General features: G+C 41.8%; 2 protein-coding genes across 2 annotated transcripts in view; both read right to left on the reverse strand.

The window, feature by feature from the left end:
- The window catches only part of CP (ceruloplasmin), a 41,153-nt gene extending 34,258 nt beyond the window's left edge, over positions 1-6,895 (reverse strand). The window contains exons 1-2 of the mRNA XM_034782139.1: positions 6,697-6,895; positions 1,220-1,464 (exon numbers count right to left, since the gene is read on the reverse strand). Coding sequence (XP_034638030.1) covers positions 1,220-1,464; positions 6,697-6,851 — 400 coding nt within the window. The 5' untranslated portion in view covers positions 6,852-6,895. The remainder of the gene's footprint in view (positions 1-1,219; positions 1,465-6,696) is intronic.
- Positions 6,896-13,691: 6,796 nt separating this feature from the next.
- TM4SF18 (transmembrane 4 L six family member 18) lies at positions 13,692-21,401 on the reverse strand. The gene is made up of 5 exons (XM_034782316.1): positions 20,932-21,401; positions 19,033-19,122; positions 18,206-18,348; positions 15,502-15,682; positions 13,692-14,075 (listed from the first exon to the last, which is right to left on the reverse strand). The coding sequence occupies exons 1-5, from the start codon at positions 21,106-21,108 to the stop codon at positions 14,061-14,063; spliced, it is 606 nt and encodes a 201-aa protein (XP_034638207.1). The 5' UTR covers positions 21,109-21,401; the 3' UTR covers positions 13,692-14,060.
- Between the last annotated feature and the right edge of the window lie 1,998 nt (positions 21,402-23,399).

Here is a 23,399-nt window from a genome sequence, read left to right on the forward strand (position 1 = left end):
CTCTATTAAATAATGTGACAAACCCAGACCAGTGGGGTACAGGAGTCTGGTAGAAGGCAAATATACTGATCACTGGATGAGTAGTTTTCTGTTCCCTGAGTGACTAGAGAAGGGGCTGTACTAGAGTAATCAGGAACCTGCTAGAACCAGTTAAGGCAGGCAGGCTAATTAGGACACCTGAAGCCAATTAAGAAGAAGCTGCTAGAATCAATTAAGGCAGGCTAATCACGGCACCTGGGTTTTAAAAGGAGCTCACTTCAGTTTGTGGGGGGAGTGTGAGGAGCTAGGAGCAAGAGGTGCAAGGAGCTGAGAGGGAGAGCTGCTGGGGGACTGAGGAGCGCAAGCGTTATCAGACACCAGGAGGAAGGTCCTGTGGTGAGAATAAGGAAGGTGTTTGGAGGAGCCATGGGGAAGTAGCCCAGGGAGTTGTAGCTGTTATAGGAGGCATTATAGACAGCTGCAGTCCACAGGGCCCTGGGCTGGAACCCGGAGTGGAGGGTGGGCCCGGGTTCCCCCCAAACCTCCCAATTGACCTGGACTGTGGGTTCTTCCAGTGGGGAAGGTCTCTGGGCTGTTCCCCAACCCACATGGTGAATCTCTGAGGCAAGAAAAACCGCCAATAAGCGCAGGACCCACCAAGATAGAGGAGGAACTTTGTCACAATAAGCACTGGTCGCATTAAAGTCACTACAGTGTTCCTGCAGGATTTTACCTTATAAATCTATGTAATGTACAGTAACTTCTAGAAATGTCTTTAGTTATACCTTTATCATTTCATATTAAAGAAATAAAATTCACATTGTATTTTTATTTGAAGTTAAATGCGTTTCCATTTAGTGTCCATGCATGAGGTGTTTATCATTGCTTAATGATCTCTTTTTCATGTTAACATCAATTTTCTTCAAATTACCTTAGTAGCCCTGTGTCTCACCTATCGACCTTGTTTGCTGAAGTGTTGATCAAAAATTGTCTTCTTTGAGATTGATAGGACCTTAGTGGGTTCTTATTCATTTCATATTTTGGCCCTTGAAAAACCTTCCATGATCTCAGAAATGTCCCTAATTGAATCCTATCTTCTTTTGATTAAATCCTCTCTTAAATCCTAATTCTGTAACTTTTACTTACTTGAGCAGTCTTCATTGCTAAAAGGAATCCCACTGAAGTCAATGGGACTTTTGAAGTACTGATTAAAATCTGGACAGAATCAGCTGAAATTTACCTTCATTTTCTTTAGTGTATTTCACACCATGTGGATGAAGAGTATAGGATTTAGAAGCAAAGTTTTTCAAGTGGATAATAATGGAATCTCCAACTTCTGCCTTGATAATGGGGCCTAGGAACCCCAACCAGTCAGGCTTCTCAACTGTTTTTTTAAAGGAGTTATCAGTGAACTGTTTGTAGACGGCTTTTTTGTAAGTGCTTCCTATTCTGTCCGGGCCTCTTTGGAGAAAAACTCTTGCCTGTCTGCAGAGAAAACAAACATAGCCCTGTCAGAATACACAGATTCTTGAAAAAGAATCTGTTAAAATGCCAGGGATGATATTATTTGTATTGTGATAGCACCCAGAAGCCCCAGTCATGAATCAGGGTCCCATTGGCTAGATAATGTACAAATACATACCAAAAAGACAGTTCCTGCACCAAAGAGCTCAGAACCTAAATAAGGGAGAGACTAAACATTTGATACTGAGACAGATTTTTCTACCTACAGTTCATAGGGGAATGATAGTATCATTTGGTATATTCTGAGTTCTTCATACATGGACAAAGTAAACGAGGGATGGTTTTCAAAACTTTTTTGAATATATGTTAAGTTAATCTTGAATTTTAAACTGAAATGGGTTATTTTACCTTAAAGCAAAACTTGGCTAAGAAAAAAATCCTGCAGCTCCTTATCCCAGGCAGGAATATAAATACAAGGGTGTTTGGCTCCATCTCTTCTTATGTTTCCGTAAATACAGTGTATATGGTGCTCACAAATTATATTGAAAGCGCTTACGTTTTATTGAAATAACACATTACATATATACCTTAATTTCTTTAAATCTCATTACAAATGATAAAACTGTTACTTCCATTATTAAGTTATCGTGGCTATAGAGTCCCTCAAAGTGGAGAAGAGATATTACTCAGGTGTAGAAAGAACATTAAGGATATTCTTTATTGAGGTGGCTGATGCAGGCTGTGCTAGTCAGAGAGAACTATAGTTCTATCTCCCTAAGTACTGGCCTGGGTCAGATATCTTACAGACAAGATTACTGACTATAGCTGGGGAAATTTGGGCTCAATTGGATGTTTATGTGGTGCAAGTATTAGCATTTATGTACTCTTAAATTCTCTCCTGTTGGCTCCACTGAATAAGAACTGCAGGACTGTGCCCTTTGAATTTGTGAGTTTGAAAAGGACGATGCCCTTTTGCAGGTTCCCCATTTTATTAGAGATGATTCAAAACCTTTTAACTAATTCTCCTTGAGCTTTCATAGCTTATATTAAATAGGAGCAAGATCCAAGCTGCCCCTACTTCTTTTTGGTTTGTTTTTTGTTTTGTTTTTTGCAAAATCATCCAAGTTAGTATGACTGGAGAGACGGTATAAAACCTAAACTTGTCTCAGTGTAGACTGGCTTTGAGAATGAGTGAGCCTGGCACACACACAGAAGGTGTGACAATTGAAAGAAAACGGATCCTATCATCATAGAAGTTAGCAGGAGTTTTGCCATAGACTTCAATGTGGTGGAGGGAAGGGAAAGCAAGCAAGCAAGTTTATTTTTAAAAAGTCCCTGTCTACAATGGCCAGGGAAACTGCTAGCACTGACTCATGTTTGATTACATGATTGTCAACATGGTTCTAATATTGTTAACTAGGATATTTAGGCCTATAGCCCATGTAATGACTGCTCACAGCAATTGCCTTAGTTGTTTCAAAAGGACTAATTGCTGGAGTAAGGATTAGTCTGTGAGGAATCAACCCCCTAATTAGGAAAACATTGTTTGACATTCTGAAGTTCAAAATTCCTCTGATTTCTACTCCTATCCGTAATTTGCTCGTACAAAATCCAAAGCATTTAGTGTGGGGCTGAACCCTGGGTAGGCACAGTTTGTTCAGTCTGTCAACCACACGGCTTCAAAGGACCGATAAGGAGCTCTGTGTAATTTGGAGAGCACAGACTCAGTGCAAGAGGCTGAGTTACTGGAAGTCAGATTTCAGGAAGCTTTGCCAGACAAAAATTATAATCAGGGAGCATGTTATGGCTCTTCTTGGACTGTATAAATAAGTGTCTACTTGTAAGTCTTCCTGTTGATAGCTGCATTGTGTTCTTTTCTTTCTCTCCCCTAATAGATAATAGGGTTCATAAAAACACAGCCTCATAGCCTGAGGGTTCAGGAAAAGAGTGAGAGTTAAGGAGCAGTTGAAAATGAAATGGAAGATGTGATGAGCCAAATTCATCACAAATATAACTCTACTGAGTTGAGTAGACTTATACCAGGGATGGATTTGGTCCTCTGTAGTTTGTCACAAAGCAAATAAGAGGAGTGCAAACGCATCATCTGACAGCACTGCTCAGCATTTTGCTCTTCAGACTCCAGATCATTTACTCGCATTCCATTGCCCATCCAGCTGTTTGTTGGATCACTGGTTTCATGCTTCATGCCTAACAACTTCTTAGAAAGAGAATGAGACTGATTGATAGTATCCCATGGGGGTTATGTCTGAAGAAGGGATGTTGTTTAGAGTGAAAAAATTTGAACCCTTCCACCAAAAACCCCAAAAGAAAGTTTCCCTCATTTTTTTTATTCATCTTTTTTCTATCTGATTTGATGATCTCTGATCTCTTTTTAATTGTCCATATTTTTGCTCAGTCTTAATTTGTCAGCCTTTTAAAATATTTCACTTTTTATTTTTTCTCTAAAATTTTCTTTCTTCAAAACACTTAATTTCTTATTCTTCCCCACTGACTATTTAAATGCTATCCAGTGTTTTCTCTTTCCTTTCTCCACCTGTCCCAATGTTACCTCACCATTATCCATCCTCCTCATTCATCTTGGCCCTCCTTTCACTCAATAGTGGGGGTGTTGTACAAACACCCCCACTCTTCAGCCCATTTGGGATAGAGGGAACAGAGTACAGTACTGTTCTTCTGACAAATGAAGGTGGCGAATGTCTTGGAGGGTGACTGACAGTGAAATTGCGGATGTCACTCTTCAAATATGCATGAGTTTACAGCCCCATGGTTCTAGGATGTCAGACTTTTTGAGATTTATCTTTATCAGTTAGGAGCATGAAATCATTCCACGTGCTTATGTTAGTATGGCTCAGTTCATTGCATAGTTTATAGCCAATTTAAGTTCCTCATGAGGACTTGGGCTCCTAGCCAGTGCTGATGCTGCATTGCTGTACTTGTGCTAGCCTTTTCTTCAGCTGGAGCTCACAACCCCTGATATTTGCTGTGGTTCAAACAAAAAACACAAATGAAAACTCAGCCAAAACTGCTGAGTTGCACTCAGTTTCAAGGCTAAAACCATAAACATGCCCAGGGGCTTTTGGAAGGTTCATAAAGTTCTCTATGAACTTAGTGTGAGGTTTGAAGTTTACAGCAAAATGTAAAAACAGAGAAATTTGACACAGTCTCAGGATCTGTAGTGAAAGTTTCCAGACCTTGCAGAAGTAGGTGAAAGCTTAGTTCAGTGGTTTGTGCATTGGCCTGTTAAACCCAGGGCTGTAAACTCAATCCCTGAGGGGGGAGTTTAGGCATCTAAGGCAAAAATCTGTCTGGAGCTTGGTCCCGCTTTGAGCAGCGGGTTGGCCTAGATGACCTCCTGAGGTCACTTCCAACCCTAATAATCTACCTATGATTCTAAGTATCCCTTCTTTCATTAAAACAGGATTGAATATCTAAAGCATGTGTATTATATACTAATATTATTTGTATGGCAGTACTGCCTGTTGTGGTAGGCTCTGAACAAAAAAATGGTCACTCCCTCATAGAGTTTACAATTGAAGTATCTTGTAATTCTATATACTAAGATTCTGAATGACTGTGTCAAATAATCCATCATAATGGTCTATGTACATTACAAAATATGGGATGGTAGTAACCATATTAAGTCCTTGTCTCTATGGCAAAAACAACTTACTAAAGAAGCAGTTTGTTGCTGACCTGCAGCTGGTGGGTTCTTTTATTTCAGAGACTGTTTAGGTTCCAGATGTAGTTGTTATGTGAGTGAGATGTATTCTCACACTTATGGCTGATTTACACATCTGTGTGTAATCATCTTACCAACTATGGCATGTCTTGTGCTACTCTTATCTAACTCATCACTTCATGAATAATGTTCACTTCATGAATAATACCAAAGTGTCTGTGTCATGTGAGAAACAAATGTTTTTTCTACACTACAATGTAATTCTAAAACTGAATAGTGCAGAAACTCTTATGGCCTTAGCAGAAAACCTCCAGCAAAATTGTGAAGTCATTAAACATAGGAATTAAAGGTGCTCCAGAAGAAACATGCAGCAAATGTCAGGGGGTTGCCAACAAAATACACCAGATTCTTAAAACAGTCTGCAAAATCTATTTACAATAGACTTCTTAATACTCCTACTTCCATTTCCTCTCCTTCTGAGATGCTTTTCCATTTCCCCTCTTCATGAATTCTCTCTTTTTGAATAGACGCTTTCTCTCGTATCTTTTTCACTAGCACAGACTAAGGCCCTGATCTTGCAATGAGCCCTGTGTGTGTGGAACCTGTGTCCACAGGAAGCCCCTCTCTGGAGGAATGCAAGGGTCTGCCTATGCAGAGCTTACTGCAGGATCTGCAGGTTTCAGGGTAGCAGCTCAATATATGTTTCACTCTATATGCATCCGAAGAAGTGGGTTGTAGCCCACGAAAGCTTATGCTCTAGTAAATTTGTTAGTCTCTAAGGTGCCACAAGTACTCCTGTTCTTTTTGCAGGATCTGCAGTTAGTTTCTCTCCTACTTGTACAGTGATTGATCCTGGTCTCTTAGCATTTTGATGTCACATACAGGATTCCATTGTACTGGCAGACAGAAAGAACAGTCTCAATGTTAAAAATAAATTAACAGAAGAAACATCTACTGTGAATAAGGAATTGTGAACAAAATAATGTGAAATTAAACCAATGATGCATATCTCAGTACTGTACAAATGGGATTAACTAAAATAGCCAAAGCTTAGAGAGAGCTGAATAGCACAGCTTCAGTGCTGTAAAATTCTGAGTTTCCACAGCCACCATTTAAAAAAAAAAAAATCTTACCTTTAAATAAATGTATGAACACACAGCATATCTATTTATTGACAGATCAAAATTACATATCATTAGACAGTCAGGGCCTGATCCTGCCATCCTTAATCAGCAAAGCATCTGTTGTAATCGCACTATATTCCAGTGGGAATTTTGCCTATGTGAATGGGTGCCTAGTCAGCTGAGAGGCTCTTCTTCCATAAATACAAACAAATTATTAACATGTTAGGAAAAACAGAAGACCTCTTGCAAGACCTGTAGAAAATTACAAGAAAGAAGGGCCTGATTCAAAGGCCATTCAGAGCAATGGGAATCTTTTCATTGACTTCAATGGGCTTTGGATCAGGTCCTAAACCAGCAGTGTCTGCACCAACCATTATTGTAAAGTCAAGAGCATTTATATGTAGTTAGCACAAACTGAGTGTTACTTACTCTTCTTCTGAAAAAAGCTGCCCAGATATTATATTTTTATTCCCAGGTGCGTAGTTCCAAGTGGTCTCTGTAATCCCAATGTAATACTCTCTGCTCACTGCCCAGACTTGGCAACCACAACAAGCCAGCAAGCAGCTTAGTAAGAACAGCTTCATTTTGCAGTCATAAACCTTGTTGGAATGATGGAGTAAAACATGAAACCAACATTGTGTCCCTTTATAAGATCAGTTCCCCTCCCACCCACCCCCCAATATGCTTTGATCAACAAAAGAAAAGGTTGCACAACGCCCCTATGTTGTCAGAGTAAACAGAGATTTGGATTCCAGTAACTAAGTTGACTCAGGTGATGTAAAGTAGGCAAGACAGTTTCTTCGTTCTTTTTTTTTTTTTAACCTATCATGCACATTAGTTTATGTGCAATCGAGATGATAAATTTTGTGGATCAATTTTCAAGTGTTTCTGATTTAAAGAAACCCTGAATGATCACAGTGACTCTGAACTCATTTAGTTACTATGTCATCTAAGTAAACTCTTTGCCTTTCCTCTTAGTTTTATTCCTAAAACTCTAAGAATATTGGGGGAAGCTCCAAACTGGCATCTGTTTTCATTTTGACACCATCAACCCTTGCTTTTCTTCAGTAATGCAATAGAAGAGAGCCAGAATCTGTGGGTTGCTCATGTGGGGGCAATGATTCTGCTGTATGCCCCCCTACTCCTTTTGAACCTATGGAAGTTCCTCTTCCTCCCCTTTATAGAGCTGGGACTCTATAGCCAGGCTCTTGTGGAGAGAGTGGGGAAAAGAATTGGTAGGGGAAGGACCTGGTCCCCTGCAAGTGGCAGCTGATATCTGAGCATAGCACCACCCCTCCATTAATGTGGCACTAATACCTACAGTAGCATTAACCTACATTTCATGACAACAATTCCCAAAAGATGTGGGTTTGTGCAGGATTGAGAATAGCTAGCTAACAGGAAAACATCCCCTGCAGGAGCTATTCTGCTGTGGGGAAAAACTAGTGTTTCCCTTCCTCGTGATTGCCCAGAATATTTGGAGTTGGGAGTGTGGGCCCTTAAACTACTCTGCCCCAGAAGAAATATAATTGTGAAGTCCATGAACTGAATGTCCCAGGGTTTTCTGGACCCATTCTTTCTCCTGTGACCTTTCCATGGGGGAGGAGGGCTATATCTTTTGTTCTTATTATTTTCAAAAGTAAGGAAAAAAAAAATTCTGCAATGACAAGGAGCATAACATATAGCCCGTGTGCAGGATAGCTTATAACTGCAAGATACAAAATATGTACAGAATGGTCAAGATTGTCTGACCTAATGGATTAATCTAAATCTACATTTTCAAAGGTTTGGCCCTGCAAAATTTGTACACGCACCTGTTGAATGAAAATCCCACAAAAGTGGGAGCTCCAAGTGTGTTTTCCAAAAGCACTTAAGTGACAGTCCCATGGTTCTTGCGCTTTTATGTCATCGGAGTGTGCAAAAGAGGAGTCAAGCAGGGGCATGGGCCCCAGGATGGTGGTGGGGGCAAAGAACATACCCCTCCAAAAGTGGTCAAATTTAAATTCCTGCTCACGTCCCTGTATGTCATTTGATGGAGAGGGATGGCAGGAGAGAGATCACTTGATCTTTGCCTGTTGGTCCACTCCCTCTGGGGCACCTGGCATTGGCCACTGTCAGTAGACAGAATACTGGGCTAGATGGACCTTTGGTCTGACCCGGTACAGCTGTTCTTATGTTCTTATGACATTTTTGAAAATCTCCCTTCACATGCAGAAACAGTCACAAGCACACACTTTAATAACAGCACTTCTATTTGCATAGAGGCCCAAAAAATTCAAATGAGATCTTATCAGAAGCTATTTTACTACATTACAAGCCCAAAATTATTTATACTCTTTCAGACAGAAAATTGTCTACAAGTCAGTATATTGGGTAAACCCAGCAGGTTCCTTTTTTATTACATGCCAATCCAAACATTGCTTTACATGAACTGTTCATACAAAGAGCAGAGTAGCAATTTTAATTACCATTCCTATACAGCAGTCATTCCCAAACTGGGGTTTGTGAACCCCTGGGGGTTCGCAAAATGTTACAGGGGGTTCTTGGCGGGGAGAGAGGAGAAATTCCTAATGGTGGACAGAGCTGTCCCTAGGGACCCTGGGCAGCACGGGGTCAGTAGCCCGAGCCCCTGGACTTCCAAGAGCTAAGCAGATCAAAGCAAGTACATCTATCACACTGAGGAGATTTAAACTTCGAGACTCCTTATAAGAAACAGAAAGGGAGGGGAATATTTTTTGCTGTTTTTAAAATTAAATAGGCAGCTAGTATTGTTTTTAAAACTATTATGAAGAACCAGTTTAAGCTTTGTTGTAACGTGCATTGTTTGCCTGGACCGCTCAAGACCTGAATGTTTTTGTAGGAGGAACTCTTTTGAGTTGGCTTCTTAAATACCTTCATGCTGTTTCACATCTGATACTCCTTGATGAAACATAGGAGCCTTGTCTTATAACAGGCTTATTCAAAGTGATACAAGCTACGAAAGTGAGATCTTGGAAGAGTGTTGCCGTTTTCATAGTGTAGTAAAAATACTGTAATGATAATTAATAATAAATAGTGTGTAATAAGCACGTCATAAAACACATTTCATATTTCCAAGATCACTGCTTTTATAATTTATACTCAGGTAAAGGAGAAAATCCCTGGAAATATTCATTTTTAAGAGGGGGTTCGGGAGACTTGACGTGATAGTGAAAGGGGTTCACAGGCTGTTAAAGTTTGGGAACCACTCCTATACAGGAATTCAGACCATGTTTACACAAATAAAATACTCAAATTTGCTTTTTGCAAAATACCTTAAATAACAGCTGTTTTAAATGTAGGATTCATTATCTAGTTCTCTATCTGGTACACAGCAAAAAAGCAGCAGCAACTTTCAAAGCATAGTTTCAAGTGATGACTTGGGTTCGTAGGGTTCACGCCGCAGGGCTGGAAATCAAGTCCAGGCTCCAGCCTGCCCCCGAACATCACCATTGCTGAGACCCAGCTGACTTCCCCACTGGGTTGCTCTGGGAGCAGAGTGATTCTGGTGTTCTGTGTGACACTGTGGAGCTCTGCTTCACTCTCAATGCAGGCCTGGCCTGTGCTGAACACCTTCAATCTAGCCTTAGTGAGTGATTCTCCATTGACTCAGTTTGTTTTACTGTGAATCTCTGGGGCAATAGAAATCTATTACTGGACAATGTGAGCCCATCTACCTTCAGGTACAACTTCCATTGATTTCAAGGAGAAATTTTTGTACCTATGCATCTGAGGCAGATATTCCTGCAAAAGGGCTCAGCAGCAAATAATTGTGCTGGCTTTTTTATCATTAGGTTTCAGAGTTACTTCTCCATTTATATGAACGGGGGCAATTTGCAACTTTTTTAGAGCTACAACCAGGATTAATTTGGCCTGTTGTGTCTATTCGCAGACTTGGGCAGTCTGTATCACATGTATCATTTTATGTTCAGTGGACTTTCTTCACAAGGGAACAACTCTCTTCTGCATTATATCAACTTTGTTTGCTGACTCTAAGGACCATTCTCCCGGCCTAGATCCATTTTTTTCTGCTGTCAGCACTGCAGAATCAACATGCTGCAGCTGCATAAACAGATCACAGTTGCCAACTTTCACGCAGTAAATAAGCACCCTGACTTTCACAAAAAAACCAAAAATAAAGGTAATCCCATTTCAAAACAAGGCCAAAACAAGCCAATTCCCAAGAACCCCAACACTCTACATGACTAGATCCCGCCAGCGTGTAGTCTGGGACTGTGGTGGGCCTGCTGTGCACCCTTGACTCTCTCCCCTCTTGCCTCTGCTTGCCCCCCCCCCTTGCCAGGAGCTGATAAAAAAAAAAAAAGAAGCAACAAGCCAAAAACTAGCCAACAAGCAACTCACAAGCCAATTAAGCCAAAAACAAGCCCAACTTCAGCATTTTTTCCGCAGGTTTGGCATGTCTGAAACAGATGTTTACTTTGCCTCCCCTACCATCAACAAAGTTACCAGCTATGTGCGGAGTTCAGAATTGCTGTTATCGCATTGAATAGGGGAATAGGCACAAAGTAGGAAGAATGCAGGTTGGGTTTTAGCTACCAGGCAGAGCTAGCAGTAGTTACAAAGATCTAGTTTTGGGTTGGTAATTGGTTAGAGAGGCTTTCATCTCTAGGTCATTAGTCCAAATCCAGCCTTGGTTTATCATCTGATGGCCTATGTTTTAACTTAGACCCCAGAGGATCCTGACACAGGTAAGGGTCATTACCAAGGCAGCATGGAGAGATGCTTGCATAGCTGCTGCCTATTCGGTGGATAAAGAGAAGATTTCATTATCTAGAGCTGTGAAACCAGCTCTTTTCATGAGCAATAAAGTCAAATGTCTTTGTTTGAAACTACACAGATGTGAAATGGAAGCTTCTGACAGAGTAAATATGGACCAACAAGAGTTACCATGCTGGAGGGACAAAGTGAGAAACAAAGACAAGGGCTCTTGCATAAGCTTCTCTCTATTGCCAACAGAAGTGGGTCCAATCAAAGATATTACCTCACCCACCTTGCCTCTCTAATATCCTGGGCTGGACAGGGCTACAACAATACTGCACTGCACACACAGTGAGAAACAGTCAATCCTTCTCAGTGGTGCTAAAACAAACCATAATGATACCTACAAATAACATCATTGTTTCCTATGGCTTATGGGTCTCCTATCTGGCTTCATGATCTTCTCGTCTCTTGCTCATGTCTCTTCCCAGCCAAACCCATGTCTTTTTGTTCCATACTTAGAATAATTGCAAGAGTGCTTGAGTGAGGGTGGTGTTCAAAAGATACCAGTAAACCATTTGCTGTAAATGTCCTTTAAAGTTTCTGGTCTCACTCAATTCAATAAAACCTCTCTCAATAGCCACTCTGTGCTTAAGGAGATAATACAGGCTTATCTCATTAATCAACCCAGAGCCTGAACAGAATACCTTGTTTATTGTCTTTCACCAATACAAAGGAGCCTTTTACTTAATGAAGGCTTTGCCATGCTGGGGATTTCTGTTCTTGAGACACACCACTCATGTGATTTCACAATCAAAGATAAATCATCAAGAACTTAAAAAAAAAAGAAGCTTTAAAAAAAAAATCTCCAAAAAATAGCAATTCCACTGCATCTAGGGTTGAAATCCAGATTAAACAAGACATTTGGTTGGAAAAGGTTTTTATTTTCCACACACTAGATATAAATATTTGGGGGGTGGGGGGGTGGTGGAAATCAAACACCTGTAACTTCACATATTTGATTGCTACAACAGTGCCCCAGTGTTACTCTAGTCTAGGGGGAAATGTTCCGGTCTAAGGAAATGCCAAGCGGGCAGCTTCACATTTTGCCAACATTCCTTTCCACCATGCACCTCTGACCTCCCATTCCACCTTGGAACGTGATCTTGGGGACTAAACCTTTTGTGACATTAGGCACTGAGACCCCTACAAGATGACAAGCCCTTACGGTGTGAAGCAAAGTCTCTTCCCTCATTAAAAATGGCCATCCATCTGGTGCTCTTTTAATCCCCCTCTTTTATCCAAGTATATCCCATTCCTCTGCTCTCTAATTACAATAAGACCTCAGCTATGAACACCAGAGTTACAAACTGATCACTCCACCACACACCTCATTGTGTATTTCCAGTTCCAAGTCAGGCAGCAGCAGAGACCAAAAAAAAAAAAAGAAAGGAAAGCAGCATTTTTATCTTCATAGTAAAGTTTCAAAGCTGTACTAAGTCAGTTGTAAACTTTTGAAAGAACAACCCTAACGTTTTGTTCAGCGTTACAAACATTTCAGAGTTACGAACAACCTCCATTCCTGAGCTGTTCATAACTCTGAGGTTCTACTGTAATTCCCCCTTTCATGGAAAATTCCTGTAGAATTTAATGGGAATTAAACTAGTAGCTGTCAAGCTGTCTGGAGTGTCTCCGGAGCATGAGTACCGACCTCAGGGCAGACTGTTGAGAAGCAGGCACAAACCTCAAATTGGTTGTGAGTTCTAGACTTAAATTTGATCTATCAAGCGAAAACGCCTCAGGCATTTTAATGGCCTCCCCATGGAGTCACAGACAATCCCCTTTGAGCTGCTTTATTCTTTTTCAGAGCATGTTGCCTTTCCTGCTGATTTTTATAGGCTCAAAATCTCCCCCCATCTCTGTAATGAGCTCTGTATTTAGAAAGGTATTTGTAAACTAGATTTTTTATTTTTTTTTTGCTCACGAGGTTTAATGTCCTAAGGGCTTGTCTACTTGGTGCGGGCAAAACACATGAGAGGGGAGTGATTTATAAAGCACTTTAATGTGTCTCGCTCTAACTGTCCCATATAGACGCTACTGGTGTGCTCAGAAAGGACTGTTAATGTGAAGTAGGTTCCTTTTTAAAGTGCATCAGCATTCAGCAGGGTCTACATGGGGCAATTAGAGTAAAACACACTAGTGTGCTTTACAAATGAGACCCTTCTGGTGTGCTTTGCTCCACTGTGTAGGCAAGCCCTTTTAGCAATTCTCCTAAAATATGTTCTAAAGGGATTATTTGGCTCTGAGTATCTAAAGATAAATAAACCAAAACCTGTTATTCGGTATGTTGGTGATACCAGGTTGAGCATAGCTGCCTTCCAAGCAGTTGACCTGGGGCTTTAAATCACGACTGGATATTTTTCTAAGCGATATGCTATAGCTGAAAAAGAAGTTAGGGATGCAATGCAGAAATATTTGAGTGAGGTTTGTGGCCTGTGTTATGCCGGAGGTCAGGCTAGTAGAAGATCCCTTCTGGCCTTAAAATCAAGTAATTTTCTATTGATCAAGAAATTGAGGCCTGACCCTATACACTGATGTCAATGGAAAGACTCCCCTGGATTTACTGAGGCCCTTGGAGACCATCTGAAATATTTATAAAGTCTAAATAAGGAGACGAGACAGTGGAATCTATGAAAGCATAGCAGCTTTACAGCAGTTTCTTTATTGAAAACCAGAGATCTCTCTGTGAAGGCAGTTCCATAGCGCTCATACAACGCAAAATGGATGGCAAAGCAAACGAGACACAGTTATCATTGTCTTTCAGGATTAGTTGTGGTTAAGAAATGGCTCTTGTTTTAAAGAAAACATGGGAGAGCTTCATTTTTAGCTATCAAAAACCATTTAAGTGAATCTAAAGGTACATCTCATGAAAGAAGTGGGTGTGAAAAAGAAATCAGTGGAAAATTAGTTTTAATGGCACCCACAGATCTGCTATGTAGAACAGTAAACACTGGAGGAGCGAAGCCTCGCTGGAAATGAAGCGTTCTCTGCCACATTCAGATAATCCCCGGCTGCCAAAGGAAATGGGAAGAAGTCAAGGAGACTTGTAGCATTAACTCTCAGTATAACTTACAATTTGCACAATGGAAACATCCACATGATACTAAATCAACAGAGCTTCTCAGGATAAAACAGGGCGCCCAACTGTGCCATCAGTGAAGACAGAAGAAAAGCTCCTATTGACTTCAGTGAGAGCAGTATTGGGGCTCCAGGCGAATCAAACCTGTTTATTACCTACCTTAGCAAGCAGAGTGTTATGCTGGGGTTCAAATCTCTGAAACAGTGACATTCCCATTACAGGCTGTTAAAAGGGGATTTTTATCTCCATTTACTCCAGGCATCTTTTGTTTCACTTCTAGTAAGTAATGTAAATTCTGTTGATTTCAACACTTTATAAAGGAAAAACTAATGATTTGTAGTTTCTCTATACTTCTGCTCAGCCAATGTGTTTTTTGCCTATTTCAGCAGATGCTTTTGCTTTATAGGCCAAGGTAAACATGCTAGAGTTTTCCTTCCCTTCTAGAAACACTTGCCAGTGCATTTTGATAAGACAATCACTTGCTGTTTAATAAAAGCAAAACAACCTCAAGGCTGTTCAGAATGATCTGCCCACGATGAAAATTGTGGGCTGCATAAGATCACTAAAGGCTTCCAAAGCTTAATGAATATGGCCATTCTTGAGCTAGCACTTCCAGCTCTACCCAGCCGCCGGAGCGGACAATGAAACATGTCATACACTTTTATAACTGCTGGCTGCCATGCTGAAAATGTTATTTCACACCATAATGCCTACTAGCGGGACCACCTATTTAAACTAAGGTCATTCAACGTTATTTTTTATTGTAGTGTTGTTGTGGACCAGGAGCCCTTTGTGCTAAATCCTCACTTCTGAAGCAAGGATTTCTTGGTCATTTTAATAGGGCTCTGCTGATATGTCCCACAGAACAACATTGTGCACATTGACATAAAATACATGCCAAGTTCTTGAGTGCCAAAACCCACCAGGTTGTTTCTTACTCTCTCAGCTATGAAACCCACTTGATGTTAAAGACAAACTTGGACTTGTTCCTAGGAGGTAGATGCTCGGTACTCTTCACTGACACCGAAGTCCTGTATTCTCTATATATTAAGTACTGATGTTTAATTTTCAGGGTCATTTTATTTAACCTTCACAGCCCCACATTCCCAGTCAGATGAGTTTAAGTGAGAAGCCTGGGATCCCTGCATGTTGTATGGAATGACAAGATGAATTTGAAAAGTATAATGTTGTTAAATGCACTTCACTACGAAGACTGGTATCAGATTAGGAAAGTAATGTTTCAAATTCATAAAAACCAATGGCCAGATCCTCAGCTGGTGAAAATCGGCATCTGAGGGAAGTGATGGAGCAATGCTGATTTACATCACCCTAAGATTTGGCACAAGGTCTTTTGTTACCTGTATAAAGACAGAGTAGGTCCCACAGAGTATCTGTTTTAATTCAGCCATCGCTTTGAGAAAGCAGATGATCACTTGGAGTCCACTAAGGGCTATGAGAATAGAGAATAAAATGATGTTCCATTCCACTACGTGCGCAGGTTCAGTGCACTGAGACCAGGAACTGTACGCAGTGAGATAACTACCAGAGAAACAGAAAAATGGGGAAATTAGACCAGTTTAATGCCTTGAAATTTAACACTCAACAATAATAATTCTAACAGTAATCAGACAAAATAATAAAATCTGTTTGTTCTGATGTCCTGGAACCAAATTCTGGTCTCGGTGACACCAGTGTAAATCCTAAGTAGCTCAATCAAACCCTGTGGTGTTACTCAAGATTTACAATGGTGTAACTGAGCCCAGAATCCAGATCAGAGTTCACAGAATGCATCTTCTTCATTCACTTCACTGCATTTTTGCCATGGAAGTGTTAGAAGTTCTGCATTTTCTGCTAATGATACAAACTGAATTTAAACAGAGACCATTTAGAACCCTTCTTTTTCATGAGTACCAGTCAAGCTGCAGTTGATTATAGTTTGACCAAAGTTGGGGTTTTTAACCAGCATAGATCAGCAATGCCCAAATAATATTTCACTATGACAAATGGATGGAGTGGTGACTGAGGGCACTGCCTAAGGGAGTATCACCATTTGTTATTCCCATTTGGACTTCAGGCCACCCTCTGCCTCCCTGCTAGCCCTATAGAGTATGTCGTTCACCTTCTCTGTTGTATCATCATAACAACGTGAAGGAGATGCAGTATTGCCATCCTCAAGAGATCAGAAACCGTGAATCAGATGTCTCTCTCCGTCCACGTGTGATAATTTCAGATTGAAAAGTCAGCCTTTAATGCACACAACTGCATACCTCTCCCTGGCTGCTCAGATGGAGACACCACTTGCCCTCTCCTCACCCTGAAGATAGGAATGGAAGGCAGTTCCCCTATTGCTGTCTTGACTCTCTCCCTTCCGAGTTTATTCCCTTTGATAAAAGAAGGGCTGGATGATAAATAGTTTGAGAACCACTGACCCAATTAATGCACCATGATTCACACTAGCACATAGAATTTATTTTATTATTTAGAATTGATGAGTTACAGATTACATATCAAAGAACTTCTAACTTGTATCAGCCATTCATACAGGTGATGATGGCACAGTACAAACAATATAGGATTGATCTAGCCTTTAGCAAGAAGCAGCACTTCCCTGACACCCCTCCCCACACAAGACTTCTCTGCCCAACACAGGGTAGCACTTTGGACCCCCCTCTCCCACTGCTCCCTCTGCTTCCGGGGCCCCTTTCCACTCCCCTGCACCCTAGTCGTGCCTCCTGCTCCCCTCATTCTTCCCATTCGTCTTTCACAGTGTCTCTGCTGCCCCTCACTGCCCTTGTGTTCTGTCCACACCCCTCTCCCCCAAACCATAATGTGGCAGGCATTTCCCTGTGGGCTTTGCTTCAATCTCATTGAACACAGTAGGAGGTGGCAGCCTACTTTAGTAAGGGCAGCCTCGCTTCCACATGCTGATAGACTGCAGGGACATGGAGGCCATCTTGCTGGCTTCAGCCTCCTTGACAGTAATGGGAGATGGTGACCATTGTGAATAAGGGAAAATTCCTGCATTGGCACCTTTCAAACAGATTAAAAAAACCCATATCACTTGCGTGGTGATAAAATCATGAGAGTTGGCAATACTGGAGATGGCATGGTGTTATTATTGGTTCCAAGAACCATCACTGTAATCATATTTGCTGGCCTCCATTTCGTCTCTATTAATAAATTACACAGTTTGGGCTGAATCCAGAGTCCCTCACTTGGCATCTGGCCCTTCATGTTCAAATCAGGCTCTTCTTTATTTATGAATTAAAAAAAATAAAATAAAAACCAACAGAACATTGTCATTATTAGTACATATCTCAATGGTGTCACCATAACCTAAAAACAGAGAATACACCACATGCGTATAAGGATCCACTTCTTTTGTCTCTTCTCTAAACTGAAGTCAGTAATTCCTATATTTTAGAGCCATGGCTTTCAACCTATGGTCTGTGGACCCTTGCGGGGGCTGCAGACTAAGATTTTCAAAGGGGTCTGCACCTCCGTTCAAAAATTTTTAGGGGTCCACAAATGAAAAAAGGTTGAAAACCACTGTTTTAGGGAACAATCCCATACTTGCTGAGGAATTTGGCTTTTCATCTTCTTCTATCTAGGATTTCATGACTAGTCCAATGCTTAGTGTACTCCACTCGAAGTTGGAAGAACTTGACTTTATCTTACTTGAAATATGTGCATATTAAAAAATCTTATCCTTGAAAAGGAGACAGTTTCAAACTTCTGCATTCAAAGCAGTCACAGGTTGTAGATCTGTACTTGACATATTCTTAGGAGCTTTGATGTCTCACTGGAAGATAAGCTGAATTAGCTGAACATTAAACTTTCTCTGTAAAGATGCAAATAATTTTTTTCCTTTGTGTATTCTGCTCAGAAACAAATTTGAAACACACAGTATTCATTGTGGAGCAAAGATTTTTAAAAGCTAAGAAAATACATATGCTGTGATAATGGGTAAATTTATTTTTATCTATAAATTACCTCCAAAAGGACCTTTTTACCTTTTTTCTGTATAGTTTCTTATAGTAGATATATAAAGATGTTTCTTACCCCCCTGCAGTGTCTTTGAAGATATAACCCCAGCCAGCTGGCGTATTGCAGAATGGGCCTTGCACTAAGCCCAAAGTAGAGATGATGACACTATATCCAGAAAAAACAATTCCAAGCAGGGCTAACACAACTGAAATGAAACTCTGTATTGAAGAGAGAATAAATGTTATCAGCATGGGGGTTTCTCTTAGTCACCTAATCAGAGCCAACCACCAACCAATGTACCCTGGCTCCTTTGCCAGGTTTGTACCTTGCACGGTTGTTCAAAATGCAGTAGGAAATGGGATCAGGACAACAGGGAGACCCATCCCTGGCAATAGCATTTTCTCTTTTGGGATTGTGTCCTCAGGGAAAATGCCAAATTCCTCCAGAGGTAAGACAGTTTTACTCCCATTGTTTTTTAAGCTGTACTTTTGCAAACACATTGTAGGAGGCCAGGAGGGCACCACAACACTCTTAAGACTTGTTTGCATCCCACTCAGCATTTACAGCAGATTATTTATTTTCCATCTAATCGCTTCCAAATGTCAGAAGGGAGTGTGAGGAGGTGAAGGAGCAATTCAGCAGGGGAGAGAGTTGAAAGATAACAGTCCAAGGCCATCAACTCTTTTGTTTCCTGGGGACTTCACATGTGCAGTTGAGGAAGCAACTGGACTTGTGGTAACCCGTGGGGTTGTCTCTACCCTGACCCAGGGTTCGGTCCTAATACAGAGAGAGGAAGGAACTAGCCATAAAGAGGGAGTCAAGGTTTGGCTGGGGAAATGGGGGAGGAGGGGAACTCAGAATGAATGCTGAATAGAGAAACAAAAGACAAAACAAAGACTCACCCTGTATGTTTTGTTACAGCTCTCGCTCTGGCAGCATTGATAGAACGTGTCACGCTCCAATGTTATTAGAAGTGCTGCTAACAGAAGCATCTGTAAGGGGGAGACTGTAAGATGAGTGGAAATAACTGGAGATACTGCGCCTGATTCTCTCCTGCCCGTGCACAGTAAGTGTAAAATGCCACCAGTCTTAACTGGTAGCACTTTACACTCACTTTGCACAGACGTGTACGACTGCTGCAGGTGCACGGCAAGGGAGAGTCAGGGCTACCGTATTTATTAGACATAACTGGAAATTTTGCAGAAAAGAACTAATGAGCTTCACTTCTCTCGCTGCCAATCCTCCACATGTAGCTTAGGACTTTTCTCAAAGTGTTAAGTTATTTGACATTGGTTGAGTAATTTCACCAAGTAAATCTTGGACTTTAGATCATAATAGTTTCCAACACTTAAAAAAAACATCCAAGGATGATTCAGTGAAACAACCAGGACTCTGGACATTTCTCTGTGGGAGAGCTTAGTTGTGGGGCCTATGGGAAAGGCCATATGAGGAAGGGAGGGATGGGCCCTCTGGGTTGGAGGAATGGGGAAGGTAAGAGGAGGAGTGCTAATGTAGACAAGGTGGTGGCAATACCAGCATTTTAAGCACCATGTTGTGTAGATCTGTTAAAATACCAGCAGCCAGCTGCATTTCTACCTACATTAGGACTCTCATGGATGAACCCACCATTGGAACTGAGCCAATAGTAACTACAATGGGAAATTTTAGTAAAAATATCCTGGTGTAGGCACAGCCTGAACTCTTGCTATTTGATTCTCTGTTTGTAAAATGAGGATAATGGTAATTCTCATGAACTCCCATGAAGGGCTCTGAAATAGAAAAGTGCTAAATGGAAGTTTTGAAATCTCTATATAAGGTATTTTTAATTTTTGTGGTTGGTGTTTCCCAAACCTCCAGCTTACTAGTGTTTCTCCTTTTGAGTTTCTGGGCCTCCAGAAAATTTTCTCTGATCACTACAAGTTTGACAGTTTTCAAAGACTGATGTAGAACATACACAGTGATAGTTTCAAAATTAGGTCTCATCTTTATTCATTTAACATCTTTCCCTTTTTAATGCAGAAAGACTCTACCAAATAGAATTGACATTAATAATATAAGGTACCTGTCTAAACACATAAGAGGGCTGTGGCTTTTACATTGTGTACTATGTTCATAGGAACTAAGGGTGCTGGCAGTGCTACCGCACCCCTTGCCTTGCAGTGGTTTTCACCATATACAGGGTTTACAGTTTGGTTCAATGGCTCTCAGCAACCCCACAATACAAATTGTTCCAGCACCCTTGACTATGTTACCACAGATAAGAATATTAAAAATCTATTAGAAAAAAGTTATTGTGCATGATCTTCCACTGGCTGTAATGGATTGACTTGTCTAAGTTTTTACACAGCAGCAGAGTTTTATTGATTAGTGGCCATAGCACATCGTGGTATAATATGCACAGCATCTGCTGTCAGATTTGCAGTTACATATATAAGAATTTCATTTTTAGCATAACTCCAAACCCAAGTAGATGGTTAGCCAATCCCCTCCCACACACTACTGCACAAGCTTTGCTTATGTGACAAAAAGCATGCAAACTCACCTCCCAAAATCATGTAAAACAAAAAATCAATCACGTACATGCCAGTTTTGTTCAGCTGTCCATGATCAGTGCCCTTAATTTTTAAAGTTGATCAAATTTGCTGCCTATAAAATTAGCTAAAATAATTCATCTTCCCCTTAAAAGCAAGATCATGACACAATCACACCTTACAGCAGGGTTATCCCTGTAGATGTGATTGTGCTAACATCATTTGTACTAGCATTTACAACTCAATAAAATCCATAGAACCGACACTTACCATCACACCAGAGAAACATATTCCTTCAAAATACCACACGTAGTTGGTGAGCTGGTTACTGGTGGCGTATGAAGTTTTCCCATTAGGGAAGTATAACAGGATATTAACAACAATACTCCAAAGTGCAAGAGGTATCAACAGACAACTCAAACAGCCTCTGCATTTTTGTAAACCCATCTCTTAAGAACTTTAAATACTTTCGCTATTCTAAGCCCACACAGGGCTACTTCTTTTAAAGTTGCAAACCTCTGCCACTTTCTTGTTTTGATGCAGTCATTTTGTATTCATGGGAACCTGGTTGCTGGGTTCCAGTGCTAAAGTGAGTGCTTTACTGTTTGTAGAACAAAGGGCAAAATATCACTGGCTGAAGGGCTAGTCCATCTCCTGTGCTGGAGCGTGTGACTGTTTCTTTAAGTAACTTTTGTTTCCCTCTAAGGTCTATTCCTTGGGGAGCTTAAGATTCAAATGAGTGTCTAGAAGAATCAGAAGGAACACAACACAGGGTTATAACAACAACATATCAAGCATGTGTATATCACTTTTTCATCTTCTAAAACACGGTTTAGAAATATTAACAAAGTAATCCACACAGCACCCTGCACACAACATGCCTCGCAGGTAGGCCCTGGACTGTGTAGGGTGACCAGATGTCCCGATTTTATAGGGACAGTCCTGATTTTGGAGTCTTTTTCTTGTGTAGGCTCCTATTATCCCCAACCCCTGTCCCAATTTTTCACACTTGCTGTCTGGTCACCCTAGGACTGTGAGACCTTCGAAAGTTTACTATGTTCTGAGGGGCAATGAAGTATTATTAGAACTAACATATTTCGTGTACTTTATGTTATTGTCTTACAGCACTCTTGTGAAGTAAGTAGGTATCACTGTTCAAGAACTGGGTTCTATTCCTGGCCCACTTCTGTGTCTGTTTTCCCCCCACTCCCTTTGTCTCTTCTGTCTATTTAGATAGGGTTACCATACGTCCGGATTTTCCCGGACATGTCCGGCATTTGGGGGCTCAAATCCCCGTCCGGGGGGAAATCCCCAAAAGCCGGGCATGTCCGGGAAAATCGGGAGGGAGGNGGGGTCGCGGGGCCGGGAGCCGGGCCAGGGTCGGGGAGCTGGGCCGGAGTCGCGGGGCCGGGCCCGCGGGGCCGGGAGCCGGTCCGGGGTCGCGGGGTCGCCGGGCCGGTCCGGGGTCGCGGGGTCGCCGGTCCGGGAGCCGGGGGGTGCGCCGGGCTGCTGGGGGCCGGCAGTGCTGGGCGGGCCGGGGGTGGTCGGCCGGGGGCTGGGGCCGGCACCCCAGGGCCCGAGCCGACCCAGGCTGGAGCCGCCGGGGGGCCAGCCTGGGCTGCGCCTCCTCCCCCCACACTCCCCCTTACCTGCTTCAGGCTTCCCGCGAATCAAAAGTTCGCGGGAAGCAGGGGAGGGGGCGGAGACTTTGGGGAGGGGGCAGAGTTGGGGCATGGGCGGGGCCGGGGGCGGGGCCGGGGCCCCGTGGACTGTCCTCCATTTGGAGGCACAAAATATGGTAACCCTAATTTAGATTGTATGCTTTTGGGGGCTAGGGCTGTTTCTTACTATATGCATGTTTGGGGTTTCTAAGTGCTAAGTACTATCAATTATGAAGAATAACTTGAGGAATGGGCAAAGCAAGGCACAGAGAAGATAAGGATGGTCTTGTGGGTAAGGCACTAGAGTGGAACTTAAGAAACCCCTGGGTTCACGTCTTGGCCCTGGGACACAGATTTCCTGTGTGATGTTGGGTATGTCACTGATCTTCTTTTTGCTTCAGTTCCTCCTCTGCAAAGTGAGTCTAATAATGCTCCTCAGGGTTTGTGAGGCTAAATGTATTCATGTCTATGATGGGGCCCATAGAAGTTTCTAGATAGAAAGGCTGTGTATTACCTATGGCTGCAGAGAAAGCCAGGATTACAGCTCAGCACACATTGGTCCCTGTGCAATGGCTTTATACAATATCTGTAAACAAAATTATTTGAAGGGGGGAAATAGCAAATGCGTGGGCAGGGAACTGAAAACAGCAAACCTTCACTCAAAACACAGCTTGTTTGCAGTCCTGTCCCTGTAAATGAGGGATCTCCTCTAATAGCTTGCGTAACTCTTCTACCAGGTGGAGCCAGCAGCAACCAGGGCCGGGTTCAAAAGCTCCATTCCATTGTAAAAAAGCTGTATTCCATTGATACAACAGAGAACCAGCTCGAGCCTCCACCCAGTAACCTGGGAAACTTACACACCACCCCAGGCACCTCTGAGAGGTAATACTTCCCCACTTACAAGCACAGAATCTGAGTGTAGAAAAGAAACTTTTAATTAAAGGGGGGAAGTAACTTGGCGTTAATTTGGGAAACACTGCAAACAGAGTTCATAAACATAAACCACAAGTAAAAGACCCACCCTCAAATAGGTTGGACAGTGTCCTTTTCCCATCAGGTTCTTAAGTCCAGCAACCC

The sequence above is a fragment of the Trachemys scripta genome, chromosome 9, assembly GCF_013100865.1.
Source record: "Trachemys scripta elegans isolate TJP31775 chromosome 9, CAS_Tse_1.0, whole genome shotgun sequence".
NCBI classification, from domain to species: Eukaryota; Metazoa; Chordata; order Testudines; family Emydidae; genus Trachemys; species Trachemys scripta.